Source organism: Barbatula barbatula (assembly GCF_947034865.1).
Source record: "Barbatula barbatula genome assembly, chromosome: 5".
In the NCBI taxonomy this organism is placed as follows: domain Eukaryota; kingdom Metazoa; phylum Chordata; class Actinopteri; order Cypriniformes; family Nemacheilidae; genus Barbatula; species Barbatula barbatula.
In genome coordinates, this window is record NC_136769.1 from 17,184,502 (window position 1) to 17,200,672 (window position 16,171).

The 16,171-nt window shown below is 38.4% G+C and overlaps 2 protein-coding genes across 5 annotated transcripts; one reads left to right on the plus strand and one right to left on the minus strand.

Annotated features, from left to right (window-relative positions):
* Window positions 1–595: 595 nt before the first annotated feature.
* Window positions 596–4,843, minus strand: pla2g10 (phospholipase A2 group X). Its single transcript, XM_079457355.1, has 4 exons — window positions 4,576–4,843; window positions 3,552–3,720; window positions 2,264–2,370; window positions 596–1,859 (listed from the first exon to the last, which is right to left on the minus strand). The coding sequence occupies exons 1-4, from the start codon at window positions 4,610–4,612 to the stop codon at window positions 1,711–1,713; spliced, it is 462 nt and encodes a 153-aa protein (XP_079313481.1). The 5' UTR covers window positions 4,613–4,843; the 3' UTR covers window positions 596–1,710.
* A 558-nt stretch (window positions 4,844–5,401) lies between these two features.
* Window positions 5,402–16,171, plus strand: zc3h7a (zinc finger CCCH-type containing 7A). Of its 4 annotated transcripts, none has more exons than XM_079457356.1 (23): window positions 5,402–5,570; window positions 6,386–6,472; window positions 6,779–6,818; window positions 6,896–7,093; window positions 7,458–7,616; window positions 7,695–7,775; window positions 9,378–9,431; window positions 9,516–9,555; window positions 9,635–9,933; window positions 10,056–10,299; window positions 10,583–10,620; window positions 10,707–10,878; window positions 10,991–11,146; window positions 11,645–11,850; window positions 12,097–12,197; window positions 12,942–13,123; window positions 13,201–13,265; window positions 13,356–13,492; window positions 13,592–13,697; window positions 13,972–14,080; window positions 14,344–14,477; window positions 14,960–15,123; window positions 15,205–16,171. In XM_079457356.1, the coding sequence occupies exons 2-23, from the start codon at window positions 6,405–6,407 to the stop codon at window positions 15,392–15,394; spliced, it is 2,943 nt and encodes a 980-aa protein (XP_079313482.1). In that variant the 5' UTR covers window positions 5,402–5,570; window positions 6,386–6,404; the 3' UTR covers window positions 15,395–16,171. The 4 variants fall into 4 exon arrangements, with proteins under 4 accessions (XP_079313482.1, XP_079313483.1, XP_079313484.1 ...); XM_079457357.1 differs by having other exon boundaries at window positions 5,464–5,570; window positions 6,355–6,472; XM_079457358.1 differs by lacking the exon at window positions 5,402–5,570 and adding an exon at window positions 5,673–5,895 and having other exon boundaries at window positions 6,355–6,472.

Consider the following 16,171-nt stretch of genomic DNA (forward strand, 5'->3'; position numbering starts at 1 on the left):
CCATTTATATGAACCTGATGTCACTTCTTCGTAATACTGGGAATGATAGAAAGGATAAGCGTTAGTCGTGGATATATATGAAAAGACTTTTAAAGACACGGGGAGCTGGATTTCCTCTTTGGCCTAGAAAAGACATCACAGCTTTGCCAAGCTCAGGATTCCCATCATTCCCTAGATATTATTAACACATTTGTTTGAGGTAAGGGAAGTTGCACACCAAACCAGCTATAATATTCAAAGCTTCAGTATGATCCATTCATTTTCTGTCAGATCTGCTCAGTGGTGTGTGTGTGTGTACTGTAACTATGTGTTGTAGTCGTCCTTAAAGTTTCATCACAGTGTGTTCAGGAAATGTTCTATTGGATTTTTAATAGACTTTGGCGGGTGAAACACTATTTTAAGTGTGATATGGAATGTTTACAGAACAAATGACCACAAGATATAATGATATGTTCACTGTTAGTTTTAAGGTCAAATTTTCCATGATTTGATCAAACAATCAGGGAATTTACAGGCATTGTTATTCCATTATTGTAGCATTTTCTTTCTCTCTTCAACATACTATGTAGGTTAAAGAAAACTGCAGTGGTTATCACATGGATCCAATTGCATGTTTTATTTTTATTTATTAGCGATGTAACATTATTACATTATTTATTTATTTATATTTATATTATTGAGGATCATATTTTGTAACAGTAAACAAGTCAAACAATTCTTTCAGTAAACAAATTAAAACAATACACACACAGACACACATTAGGGCAAGTGTCGACTCTATAATGAAGAATAATGAGCAACAGATTTAATTCCAATTGTAGTACGAGTGTGTTTTTCATAAATACCATGTCTGGATAGGTGCTTTGTGTGTGTGATTTATATGTTTTAATTCAATTTCTGTTTGCCAGACCAATAGATTGATCATTTTCATTTCATTTTTCATTATTGCTGTTTTTTATGTGTCATATTTTATTGGATTTTAGCTTCTTTTTCTTAGTTTATATAGTGTTTAAATCTTTATATCAATATTTTTCCATGTCAATACATGGCAAGTTCCTCTTGTAACAACTAAGCCCCTTTAGTGTTCAATACTGTAACTAGTTTGTACCAACCTTTTTCTTTATAAGGGTGGAAATCTTCTGTTGTACAGTTTTATGGTTGTACCAATACATAAATAAAACAAACTGATTCACTAACATAACATAATGTAATGATAACATGGCTCAGGTCTCTCCCCAGAAAACACACTTTGGAGCTTATGTTTGACTATTGGCATCATACTCTAAAAAAATATATAAAAAGCTAATGAAATTGTAATTAATTTGTTCATTTTAATGAATTTTCCTGTTAAACAACCCTGCCTGTGAAAACAGAGCTTTTGTGATTTACTATTTTTAACATAAAATCATCCTACATAATGTAAAGAATATTCAGTTAAAACATAACCTTGATATATTGACTGAATAATACCATGTCAAAGTGTCCATGTCCAGTATTTTCCCATAATAATATTGTATACTGTCTGTAAAAACATTAACTTCGGTACTTCAAAATATTCGGTTTAGTATCATAAACACATACCTATTCTTGTCATTTTTATGGCTGTGACTACTTTGATGCTCAAACTCTTTAACCTGGCAGAGTAACATATTTCAAATACAAACAATGCAATGTTCCCAAGTACTTGTTTAATAAACGTATTCAGTTAAATTAGTAAATGTTGCAGGTTGGATGATCATCACCACAGAGAAAGTCAGGCCACATCATGTATATTTTGTTGAATGGTGCTTTTCCCAGACATCTGGCTGCCTCTCTGTCACATCGGCACAGGATTTTCGCACATCTGTCATTAAGCGAGTCTGTGTTGAAGAAGCATCAGAGAAATGTAAATGATTGAAAAATATTCCAGCCATATTGTGGGTATTAAATATATCATAACTATAACAACACGCTGTAAAACTCATGAGTGCTGCCTGGTGTTTACTGCGGGAACCTAAAATATATTGTGGTTTGGTGAAGAAAACAACCTCTTTTAGCCTGAACTCTTCAATCTGCTATAATACACACCCTGTATTTGCACTACTTCCTGAAGTTGAAGGGAAACCCAAACTAAACATTTGTAGTATTTCAGTTCCACCTCCAGAGTTTCATTGACCAGGATGTTAAAATGAAGTCAGTGTAATCATGTAAAAATCTAATATAGTCTATGAAGCCGATTTAATATAAATAACACATATAAACACGTTTAATATAAATAACATACCACAGTCAACCTCCTCATCGTCACACTTCCACTGATAACTTTCCATCTTAGTTTGACAGCCTGCAAACTCTGCGTCTGCATAACAGCAGTCGTGCTTGTGACAACACCTGGATCAAAGACAAACAGAATAGATGACAATATACCCGGGTTAAAGCCTAATTTTATAATTTACAATTTTAAAAAATATTTTATAAGAATAGACGTTGTCAAAGCGCAATTTGATCTCATATGTGAGGGAATGTTACAACAATGACAGAAAGATGAACTGCTGACTGTGTTAGATCAGAATGAAAGCGACTGCAGGTTTGTTTATTCATTTTCAAATCATGCCATGATGTCGCTGTCTGTAATAAGACGGATCTGCATCCTAAATAAATCCTGTAAATCCTGTATTTTTGTGTTTGGAAATACACGGCCATGGTTTGTGTATGTGTGTCATGTGCTGTCCTGTCTTGTGACCCCTCCCCTTGTTACCTGAATAATTGATCTCATTACTGCTTTATGCTCCTCACCTTATTTTGTAATAATGTCTTGTTTTCTGCCCTGTTTAGTGCCCTTGTGTTGGTTGCTCTAGGGTCTCCCTTGGCTGGTGTCTAAATGCACTGGGTTTCCCAAAACCTTACTAACGCTACGTCATTCTTTAGTTATACCTTAAGAGTGGTAGCGACGTAGCGATTTGAAGGATATGAAGGAACCCAGCCCTGAAGTGAAGTGCGGCGGGCAGGGTGGTACGAGAGCCGTGAGGGAAAGGCGCGAGGCCGGTGACGTGAGTGATAAGAAGCGTCAGCTGCGCATGCGCCGGTCTTGCATCTCTCACGGAGTAACTCCGGGAGAATAATAGATGAGCAACAACAGGGAACTGCGAGAGAGGACCAGGCCTGGAGTTTATGTTGTGTTTTATTATGTTTGTGTAGACGGCAGTTGACCGTGAGAGAGTTGCCGGCATTATAAGTTTGTTTCGTTTTGTTGTTTGTTTATTTATCTTTGTTACATGAAGTTTTGAGGTTTTATTTAAGTTCTGGTCAGACTGGTTTTGCTGGTTTATGTTTAATCGGAATGCTGTGTGCAATTACTGAAAGGGCTGCAGGGGCAAAAGGCGTTGTTAGGCAGCGTTCCATTTAGGAAAACCTGCCATTAGGGAAATGGCTGTCAATGCAAATACAAAGTGGGTTTGCTAAGTGTATGTCATTTCCAGATATTTGAGGGAATGCTAAGATTAAGATTGGGTTAATAGTATGGGCAAGTCTAATCACTGCAAAAAGAAAAGTGCAAACAATGTTATTTTTACCAATCTGTGTCATCCCTGGGCCACCCTTGACCTCCAAGGCCACAGTAACATCCATACATCGTATAAGCTAGCGCCGATCTTCCTGTGCTGCACCCGATAACCCCGGCCAGTTCCACGAGACCTCTTCTGGTCCGTGAAGACCTCTGTGGCTGCATGGAAGCCATGCTGACTGAAAAGAGTAAAACACTAAAATTGAGAAACACTGAAAATCCTACAACTGCACATTCCACAACACTTTAAAAGCAACATTTATCCAGAGTAATTTGGAAGGGCACAGCCATATTAACATATCGTCGCTGTGGATCTTTCTGCATCCTGAGCAGGTTTGAGATAGCAAGCTTGAAAGTTTTGTATTCCATTTGAATTTGTTAATAGAAACTCCCCAAATGTACACAACGCAAAGAAAAACACCATGTACATAAAATGTCACAGAATAAGTTTATATGAACAGCTCAATGTAGACAAAAATGTCAGATGGGAACCGCATGATTCCAAGGCGATGATATAATGTAAGTTGCATTGTTTTAAAACACGATTCAACGTCCTACCCCTTTTATGCAAAGGATATTGTGATTTTTTTATCAATGGCGTGTTAGATTCCACTGAAGTGAAGTGTTGGAGTCCTGAATGTGTCATGGAATGGGTATAAACTAAGAGTTAAGAGTCATTAATAGCTATATGTGTAAAGAGGTTGATGGTATAATTTACAATAATTTATTGTTTTAACCCGGTTGTTGTCATCATAAATACTGGTTAACAAAACTTTGTAGCCTAAGTGTTTTTTTACCTGCGCAGGTATGACTGTCCTTAAAAGTTCATTATTAAACATGTTAATATTCTAAAAGCTACAGAAATATAATTATATTGCACTTATCTTGAAGTGCAGTTAACCCCTTTTCAATAAAATCGAACCATTCTCTAAACAGTTTCTACACGTGTCCATTGACAAGCAAATCTTAATGATTTAAAATGTCAAATGAATAAGCGCAAAAGAAGACATTGTGTAGCCTACATACTGACTCACCTGCAAAGAGCAGAAAGGTCCGGTAAAGCGCAGGCATTACTGTCAGGTAACAGCCGTGTGTCTGTTTACTGTGGGATAAACAGACTGCCTTCAGTGCTCAGCTTATTTTAGGCGTTACTTTAACTCAATGAGTAATCTCAGGGAAACACAGTAACACACTCCTTCCAGCGTCCTCCCTCTCTCCCTCTCTCCCTCTCTCTATCTCTCTCTCTCTCTCTCTCTCTCCTGAAGGCTACTGGGCATAATTAAGATACGTTGACGTCCGCCCTACGTCATCTGTATTCGTGAATCATGATATAGTTTTACAATTAAGATAACAACTTTTTTCTAAAATACCAGCTGTTGATAAGGCTTATATTTACGTTTGATCTGAAAGTATGAACTATTCGTATAATCTTTTTTTGTCATCTTATTTATGCAGCAATTATACTTACTAATGTAGTATAAACCTTGCTTTTGTGAATCGCTGTCACAATTCTAGGCTACAGATAGCTAACAACGCCTTGAAATGATAAAGTTCAGCATTCTGAGCAGACCTTTCAAAAAAGTCCCAAAATGTAAACAACGTGAAGAAAAAACATCATATGTAAATGATCTGTCACAGAATACAAATTGGCTTTGTGAAGAACTTATTTTGACAAACGTGTCCAATATCCACACCACGTTTTGTCCTCGGTGGAACATATATACGCGATTGACCGCCTCGGTCCTCGTTTACACTTATTTTGTGGCCCGTTTTCATCCGTATTCACCCACATTTCTCTAGTGAAAGGATCAAAAACATGAAGTCACAACAGGATTTGACTGCGCGGTTTGCATGTGGAGCGCGCTCAACAGGGGGCGCTCTGACCATCTTCAACTATTCACCAAAAAAGTGAACAAGACGTCATGTGTGGATCACATTGCCCATAGATGAGACTGGATTGACACACACATGAAAACATCAGAGTTTGTATGGACACCTCGGATCTCTACTGATTACTATTATCTTTACGGTGAGTTTTTACAGACTACAACATACATGTTCGTGTACATACGCTCGGCTGAAGGCTATTTTGACTGGTCGTGTTGCCACAGCTGCGCGGCAAAATGCTACCGCGCTAGTCTACCTAGCGACTGTCCATGTAACACAATAGTTTGCACGGCCATCCATTAAACTAAAGCACAATAACATGAATACGTCAGTTCTGATTTCACCGAGAAACAGGCCCTTACACTCGTTGCCATTTTAGAACAAGTTAAAGATAAAAACCCGTTTACATTATTTAACTTGGAAAGGTGTTGGCGGCTAGTCAATCGATCGACGTGTCTCAGACATCGGTGAGCTAATGTTACTTATCTAAAGAGTTTATTGAGGCATCGAATGTGGGTTTATATTATATTTGGGTATTGTTTAAACGACGACGTTACGTCTAGGTCGTTTTAAACGCACGTCGAGTGATTCTTTGCCGTTATAATAAAGATTTTCCTAATAGTCTGTGTCAGAAGTTTCCACAAGTCACCATCAGACGCCGCCGCGCAATACTTCGGGATGTGGTGGTTGAAGAATATCTAGAACGTCGGAAGTGTGTTGTTTGACTACGTTGTCGTGTTTTGTATCGCGACATGTAGATTGTGGTTAATATCGCCAACCCGGTGTGACGAATCTGCCGGAAAACGAGTCGTTTGTAGACGCGCTTGTTAAACGGAGCTGAACCGGGAGGTTTTCCTTAAAATGATTCTCATCCGCCACGGGTCGCTCATAATAACCGGATGCTCTTTTAAATCATTCTGTTGTAGTGTGACCGTCTTTCTATCGAAATCTTCGTAGGTGAGTCTCACATGGGAAGATGTCAGCCGCATCACAGGACCGAAGAAGCCGGTGGCAGGACATCGAAGAGGGACTTAAGTTTATTCAGTAGGTGTTCGGCTTTTAAACGTCTTCATATGCACAGAAATTACTTTGATAAAGAAGAGACTGTCAAGTGGTTCACGTTGGGTTGTAGATGTTAAAAGGAGGGGGAATGGCGCTAATAGTTGGAGCTTGATGTCATTTAACGTTGGCTTTATTTTGTAATATGAACAAAATATAATTGCACTTCAATCAAGGAACCACTTTATATCTAGCTAGAGCAATTTCTTCTTGCTTTTTTTTACAAATTTGAGTTTTTTTGGTAGTTATAGTTTTATATTTTCTAAGTCACTTCCACTTGTTCTTTGTTAGGTCCACTTTGCCTTTTCATGGCACGCAGGAGCAGTACGAGGTTTGTTGCTCGCGTTCACAACAAATAATGCAGTCGTCGAAGTTCTTGAATACATATTTATCCATTCGTTCCTCCAGCAATTCATTCAGGCTCTGGTGAGAAATCTGTTTGCTGAGGGAAATGACGTGTTCCTTGAAGGCGAATGGGCGAAATCTGTTGAATTACACACAGAGGCCTTAAACATCGCGGAATATGCAGAATCGGAGGATATCGGCATCTCCCAAGAGATAAAGGAGAAGCTTCACGCTAACCGTGCGGCATCCTACTTAAACATTGTAAGATTATACGTTTCTTTGTTTTCCATATATAAGGCATAATCCACGGCTTGCTGTGCATTAAAACCCTTTAATGCTCAGCTAGCCATGGATTATCCCGCTTATACCATGGTCAGAGGTGACAAGTTATAGCTTTTATTGATGTTTACGGTGTCATTTTTGATCAGACGGGTGTAAACTTATTTTCGTCAGTTAAATTCAAATGTTGATTAAACTGACTTGCGCATTAAGTGGTTTTAATGTGCACCTTTTCCAGCCCATCATAATCGAGTATTGAAACAGGCCAGGGTAAAAAAAAGTGAATTATTGTCCCGGCTGGTATGTTAATGCACTGTAATGCGTTTATTTGTGGTAAATGGTGCAGGGGCTCCATGATCAAGCCCTGGAAGACTGTGAAAAAGCTCTTCAGCTGAACGAAGGCAACTACAGGGCACTTTACCGGAAAGCTCGGTGTCTGAAAGAGATGGGAAAACATCAGGCGGCGTATGACGCTGTGGCTAAATGCTCGATGGCAGTGCCTCAGGTCAGTGCACTTTACTTTGGAGATTTACTGAAAGAGTTTATGTATAGATTAGTTCTTCACATTAAATTTTTGTTGCAGGATGCTTACGTGATTGAAATGACACAGGAGCTTGCCAAAATGTTGGGCCTGAAAATTCGTAAGCCTTATGTGAGAAGCAAGGTAAAATTCATGTTTTTCATAACAAAAAGCACATGTACACACTAAAGGTGTCGTGATCGGGCCTTTTTTTCTCCTATTATTTTATACTGTTTATAAAAGGTCTACTTATGACGTTCGCATGGTTTGACATTAAAATCAATAAGTAATAGGCTATTTTTCCCTGGATTTGAGGCCGGCTCAAGAAACACTCGTTTTTTATGGGCGGGCCGCATTGAAGACATGGAAGTAAACGGCCACTTCTATGTTAGGGTAACAGTTCCAAAAGACAGCAGTGTGCCCTCTGTTGTACATTTGTGTCATTTTGAAAGCTACATTTATATTTATTGCCTTCTGTAAAGCTTGTTAGACATGTAGGTTACACGTGATCAGGACATATAAAGTGTTATCTAATGAAGCAATAGTGACACATGGTACAGATATTTTTACTCGCATAAGATTACTGCACCATTCCAGTCGGATTCAATGTTGACGGCACAGCATTGCTTTTTCATCTCCGTCTCTCAAATCCAGTATCGACATATGTGCCTTGTTTACAAAGGAATCCACGGTGAAATTAAGTGAACAAACGTTCAATGTCTCACCCACGGGAACTGGAACGTCTTTAAAAATAAACTTCAACCACACATTGCTAATATCAGAATCCGTAGGAAGCGACTTTTTGAACAGCCAGGAGCTGCACAATATGTTGCATGTTTGTTGCTTGGTCGCTCTAATTAAGAATAACAGTGAAAAAAGTCCTCACTTTTGCACATATGACACGGAGGCTAGCCCTTCGCCAAAGTGACAGTGTTGCCAGATCTTCACAGAAAAAATAAGCAAATAAAGGCGAGACAAAAATAAAACCTTTAAAAAATATATATTTTATAAGACCAAACAATCTCAAAATCTGCAACTGATCATTTATTAATACCCAAGCGCCGAGGCTTTTTGATCTAAGACCAAACAAGAAGCATAAAAGCGCTTATTAATAACAAACATGACAACACTGCAAATAAGCGGTGTGGACTGCAGCCTTCCGAGCATAAACACAACACAGCGCATCTATCAGCGGTAGTTTAGTTTAAACTGACGGACAAAATAAATCTTAGGCAAAAAATATGTCGCTATGGTTACCAGTTTGTCAATCATCCCAAATGTGGGAGTGTGTACTTTGTGTACATGGCTAAAGTTATTTGCGAACCAATGGGCGGGGCTAGAGAAGTAGGTGTTGGTATTCTTCTGTAGAGGTGGTGTTCAATCTATCAATGACATCTTGATTAAGGTTCTTTCCAGGGCCTGGCGTTCGCTGGGCCTGGTGTCAATAAAAGTTGTAATTTCAGTAACAAGGACGTCTTACGTTCTGACACTTAAAGAATGTTTGTTTGAATACGATGAGCTTTTATATAACAAAAGCTTGGGTTAAAATTGATTTCTTAATTCATGATACCTTTAAGAGTGAATTTGTGTTTTAAGACCTACAAAATAGATGTGCCCTATAAACGTGAAGTATAAGACGACGACTTCAAGAACATTTTGATTTTTAATAGTCCTCCCACAAGTTTGCACTATATAGAATTGTAACTAGATAATCAGGTTTTCCCCTTATTTGTTTTTTTCACACAGCCTTCCTTGAATGTTTTGCCTGGCACAAGTATATCAGGAGCTGGTAATGATAAGGTAAAACTTATCAAGGTCATGCACACGGTGTCTTAAAAAGTAGAAATGTCAGTCTCCTCACAAAGTTGCTTTGTTTCCTAATAGCATTCTCAAAACTCTGCCTCTGTGGAATATATCGAAATGGGTACGTCAGTGTTTTTCACATAGAGTAGTTTTTCACAATGTATTATTTGCAGTAATCTAATTTATGTTTCGTTGCATAGAACTGGGCCCGTCTGTACAGGGTTTGGGAGGCTCAGTCAGCATGCCGGTGTGTTCTACTGTAAATGAGAAGGTTGAGGTAGAGTCTCAGTCTATGGTCGGCGTAATCTCACCACAGATCATTCCAGTTGAATCCCAAAACCCAGAGCCTGTTCCATTGCCCATTCACATGCCCCTGGTTAATGGAAGCAGACACACTGACTCCTACACAACAGAGACCCAGTTGGACTATGATACTGATTTTATTGGGGATGATCTGGATGAGCTGTTGGACATAGCAAGTCCTCCCGAGTCTTCTTTGGTAAGCTCCAGAACCACATTTTTGTTCACAAGCCCAAAGGTTTGATGCAGATTTGTGTACAAATAATCAGCTAAAGTAAGATTTTGTTGTAATACTTTTGTTTCTTATCTTATCTCAACAAGGATATTCCCACAGTAGAGGGACCCATTCCTTTACCCACCAGTATTGCTGTCAGTAGTTCGCTGCAAAATCCTCTCCTCATGCCCTCCCATCTGAGTCACCCGTTTATGAATGTGGTCCCGCAGTGCACTGTAAATTTGCCCGCCCCCTACCACAAGCAAATTTCATCTTATTCTTTTGGTCTGGACACATTTTCCTCACCATTGGATTCGTTGGATAATTTGTCGATTTCAGAGTCTCAAACAGGTATGTTGACTCAAGAGTTTAATGTTATGCCGCACCTGCAAAATGAGGGGCGAATTGAGAAAATCGTATGAGTTATGATTTAAAGGTGTGTTTTTTTGTGAATCATTTGTGCCCTCTTTTGACCTCATATTTACATCACATCAGTTTAAAAAAAATCCTTATAAAGTTACTGACTAATTTATGAGCCCCTAATTTATGCTTCGTGTTAATAAAGAAATTTCCATTGGGTCTTATTGCTTATAAATTCTGATTTCCCTTTTTATCTTTTTAAATCTCAAATAAGGACCAGATAAAGGTTTTAGCCAGCATCATTTCATGTCGGTAAGAGTTTATTTTCCCTCGTGGGTAATGTTTTCATAAAAATTCAGCCTGTCTTTTCTTTTAAAGTCGGCTTTTTGCTCTTTCAGATGACCAACAGTGACATGTCCGTGCCAAGCATTCCACCCATCGGGATGGGTTTCAGCACATCCGACGGGTCATACATGCAGCATTATCCCCCTCAGCTAGATCTTGCCAAGAACCCACTTGCTGATAGCCACGATTTCAAACAAGCCTGTTCTTCATGCTACATTAAAACTGGTAAGCGTTAATCAATCATGCATGAGCGTTGCTAGGCAGCGACTGCGAACGCCGCCTTTTTGATGCCACAGGTTTTGCGTGTTCAGTGTTATTAATCACCCGGTGTCCACAGGACCTGGAGTACTGGATTACACCTACCATCCAGATGACCACAAATGCAAAAAAGATTTGCTGTTGGGGAGACGCAAGCATGTTGAGCTCCCAACGTGGAAGCTTATTCGCCCGAGACCCAAAAACCAGTACATGGGTCCCTTTTATATTTGCAAAGGTAATTGTTTGTGGCTTTTCTGCTTTTGTGGCATTTACACCTATGCATTCCGCTTAAATCTGAAGAGACTTGCATTTTAGGTATACACTTTTTATCAGTATTCGTATTCCCTGGAAACCAAACCCTTGACCTCTGTGCTGTTTGTAAAATGCTCTAATTATCGGTGTTAGTTCACCCAACAATTAAAATTCTGGTTTTAATCGTTTACTCAACCTCTTGTCATTTCAAACATGTAGGACTTCTTCTGCAGAACACAAAAGAAGATATTTTGAAGAATGTTGATAACCGAAAAGCACTGGCACGCATTCACTTCTATTGTATTGACACAAATCTAATACAAGTGAATGGGCCAATTAACAACATTCTTCAAATATCTCCTTTTTTGTTCTTTGGAAGAAGGTAAGTCATGAATGTTTGAAATGACAAGAACAGAAGTTTATTTTTTGGGTGAATTATAACTGAATGCACCTAAACTTTTTGTAAACTGTTGTTTTATAGATGTAGCAATTGGGGAAGAATGCAGATATCTTGGACACTGTACCTTTGCTTACTGCCAAGAGGAAATTGATGTTTGGACGCTGGAACGCAAAGGCTTCATTTGCAGAGACAATCTGTGCGATCCGTTTGGACCTAGACCTAAGATCAATTTGACTATTCCAAAAATCCTACAGGAGCACCATGGGATATTTATGTTCCTCTGTGAGGTAAACCACACTTTTTTTCTTTCAAATTGTTTGCTCGGAACAGATGGAATGAATAACTAACACCTAAACATTAACTCATCAATTTAAGGGACATTTTCATTTTATGAATTAGAGAAATGTTTTTTTTCTGTGGAGTTAAACGGACTTCTAAAACACCTAATTGCATCACTAAACTGGAAAGACCGGTTTTCTAATGAAATTCCAGTTTCTCAAGGAAACACATCTAACATGTGACTTGCTCTGTAGGTTTGTTTTGATCACAAACCCAGAATAATCAGCAAAACCAATAAGGACAACCCCAGTCTATGTTCGCACCCTGTGACAAAGCATGCATTTGAGGAAAAGAAGTAAGCATCTCTTTTGTGGACGTCCTTAACAGTGAATGGAGTGACTGAATAAATCACTACACTGCAAAGAAATAATTTTCTTGGTATTTTTGTGCTGCTTTCTAGTACCAATATGTACAAAATATTAATTCAAATCGCATGTACTTGAGAAACAAAATTACCTAAGATATAAAGTTTTATTCTCTAAAGAAAAATTAAAATGTTCGATTATATATGGGTAGTTGACAAAATGTGTCCTATGGTGTGACAGCAAAAATAACTAGCTAAATCTCTCATCTGCTATTTTATAGCTATAAATATTAATAATATAAAATATATAGTTTTTTTGTTAATTTGAGCTATTCCCACCGTAGGACACATGTATGGTTTACTTGGCAAACTATATACACAAAGGTAGAGTTGACAAAGACAATAATACTAAAAATTCATTTGAATTCCGATTAGTTTTTCATTGATATACTCACGTTATGCATGTGCATACATGATGGAGTCTGCAAACTGTATCCGTTTTTAGAACACTACATTTGTTTTTTTATATAGCAGAGCCTTCTATCATAAGCGACTAACATGAGAGAGCTTTTAACTCAAACCTCAGTGCTATTGTGTTTCATTGGTAAAAAACTAATACAGTAGTGTATTCCTGGGATCGGTCAAAAGCGTCTGCTTTGGGTGTCTTGGTTGTTTAGCCTAGTGCCATGTCAGATCCCGTTAACAACTGATCTCTGTCATTGCTGTATTTCTCAGGTGCCTTGTACATATTTTGAAGGATAAAACTGTTAAGTACTCCAAAATTCGTCCCTACCACCCTGCAGTCCAAATGGATTTGTGTAGGCACGAGGTACGTTACGGCTGCCAGCGTGAGGATGGCTGCTTTTACGCCCACAGCCTCATCGAGCTTAAAGTGTGGATGATGCAGTGTGAACAAGGTGACATTCTCACATCTCATGAGTTAAAAGACATCAGGGCTGGCAGAAACACTTAAACCTTGTGGATTTGTTTTCAGGAATCTCGCATGAAAATATTGTTCTGGAGTCCCAGAAATATTGGAATATGAACGCTGCTCCTCAGGTAGAATATATATATATATGATGACCCACAGACATGTAGTCATGTTTCTATGAATGATCGTTTGGAAATCATTTTTTGTGGCAAACACAGGAGCTCCCAGCAGCCCTGCATAGATTTGGCCCGCCCAACCTAAAGATGCAGTTTGTATGCGGTCAGTGTTGGAGAAACGGCCAAGTCATCGAGCCAGACAAAAACAAGAAGTATTGTAGTGCCAAGGCGAGGCATCCGTGAGTCCCTTTTGTATGTTAACTTGAGTGGCTGTTATAAGTTTAATCTTGTGCAAATGTCTGATAGTATTTCCTTCTTTGTTGCTTCCTGATGACCAGTTGGTCTAAAGAGAGACGGGTGGTGCTGGTTAGCTCTGTTGAACGGAAGAAGTGGACCACAGTTCGGCCTCTCCCAACAAAAAAGCCTGTTCCTCTGCAGTTTGAAGTAAGTGTAATGTTTTGTTTGAGATGTTTAAGGATTTGTGTGACTTTAAAAAGGTTAAAAATCTTATGTTGACTAAGCAAGGATCTAAGTTTGATTTCATTATGATTTCAATCTTTAACGTGGCCTTAGTTAATAGAAATACAAAGGTTATTTTCTACAGAATGTTCTTTATATTATGTCAGATGATTTTAAGTAGAAATCAATAAATTACACAAAAATAGACTTTGTCTAACTGTCTCTTGTCTCTTAAATAATCATTTTTATGCTTATTTAGATTTGCATGCATGTGGCAGCTGGTAAAAAATGTCAGTACATTGGTAACTGCACATTTGCGCACAGCACAGAGGAGAGAGATTTATGGACCTTCATGAAGGAGAACAATGGTAAATTTATGCTTTGGATTAACAAACCCTTCAGGTTAATTGAACATCATTTACATACAGGAACATTTATCATAGGAATTCACTGCAAAATATATAATTTACTGCTTTCTTTTTGTCTCTATTTATGTAGTACCATAATTTTTGTGCTATGGCCAAAAACTAAAACTAAAAAATTATGGGCAATGTTTAAGCTTGTAATTTTCTTTAGAACATCAAACAGTGTAAAGGATGTTTGGATGGTTAATGATAATTTGTGTTTGTAGTTTCAGACATGGAACAACTGTATGAGATGTGGCTACAGTCTCAGAGGCCAGGCTGGAGTGAGGAGACTCTCAACAGTTCTGTGAGGGAGAATGGCAAACAGATACACATGCCCACAGATTATGCAGAGGAAGTGGTATGAAAACAAGTTTTGTTGTTTTTTCTTTAATTTATATTGAACATTTTAATTTTAAATTATTTGATTTGTGATAATTCCTTCTAAAAATTACACGCCACCCAAAAATTAAAGTTCTGTCAAGATTTAATCACCCTCAAATTGTTCCAAATCTGTATAATTTTTTTTAGATTTCTGGGGCACCATTTTTTTTTGTTCTGTTGAACACAAAATATATTTTGAAGAATTTAGAAAAGCAAAAGCTTTCAGGGGCACCTTTGACTTACATTTAAATTGTCTACCATATTCGTCAATGATGTCCCAGACCTGTCAGTTGCTAACGTTCTTCCTAATATATTTTTGTTCATCAGAAAAAATTATGTATACAGGTTGGGAACAACTTTTTTTGCATAAACTGTCCCTTGAATTCCATAATTTCCCATCCTCACACCACAAGTTGCTTCCAAACCAGAATCTTCAGATCCGAAATGTTGTTTTATCAGGCTGGAAACCATTGTTGGTTGTGTGGGAAAAACTGCAACAGCGACAAGCAGTGGCAACAGCACATCACCTCCGAGAAGCATAAAGAGCGAGTGTTCAACTCTGAAGATGATCAGAGCTGCTGGCAGTATCGCTTCCCCACTGGCACTTTTAAAGTCTGCGAGCGGTGAGTGGAAACGTCAGTGGGAAACGTTTGAGACAGGATGAGGTGGTGTCATTTCTAACGGATGGGTTTTGATCTTCTTAGGTTCCTTAAGGGCACCTGCATGGAGGGGGAACTCTGTAAGCTGGCACATGGAGAGGAGGAGTTGAAGGAATGGAGGGACAGAAGGGAATTTCTTTTGATGAAACTTGCCAAAGCCCGTAAAGATCACCTAATAGCACCGAATGATGATGACTTTGGCAAATATAGTTTTCTGCTTAAAGATATTATGTAATGTTTTAATAGATTTGACAGTTAACGCAAGGTGTTCTGGAACTAAAATGTCTTGGGTTCAGTATTGAATCGGGCGAGCATGGTGTAGCTCTCCGTGGTGGAGGAGATGATGATGCTCCTAGGTTTTCGTGAAAGCACAGAGCTGGCCTTGTGTTCTGAGAAATCACGGCTTTGTTGCTTTTATCACCGGTTACAATCAATGCACCATCGCTTTTTTTATGTTTCTGATCTTAACTAGCACACTGCGGATCACCTTTCAGGTACTGGAATTCGGATTTTGTTATCGAGACCTCAAGCGGTATCTATGACAAGAGGTGTATTAAGAGGCATGTTGAGAAACTCCTGAGATTCCCATGGAACGTTTACAACACAGAAACTCGGTCTCCGCTTGTTTGTTCATTTCTATTTTCTATTTGGCCCTGTATCTCTGTTCTTTAAAACAGTATGTTGTTTGTTTGTTGGTATTCTCGGACTGACGTAAGCACAATACAGTTTTTATTTTCTCATCTGTTGTTTCTGAAAGGCTAATTGTATTAGAGAAATGATACCATCTGTGTGTATTAATAAAGGAAGGTTTATGTTAAGAAGCGTTTTAACCACAAAAGGGATGTTGGAAAAGAAATGACCTGCTAACTGCACTTCTGTGATGATGACAATAAATGCAATTATGCATCCAGTCTGGTGTTTGTTACTTTTATACAATGAAAATGCCTGGTTACAAAACTGTTAAAATTAAAGTTACAAATCTCGCGGTACTTCACGACACGTGACGTCATGC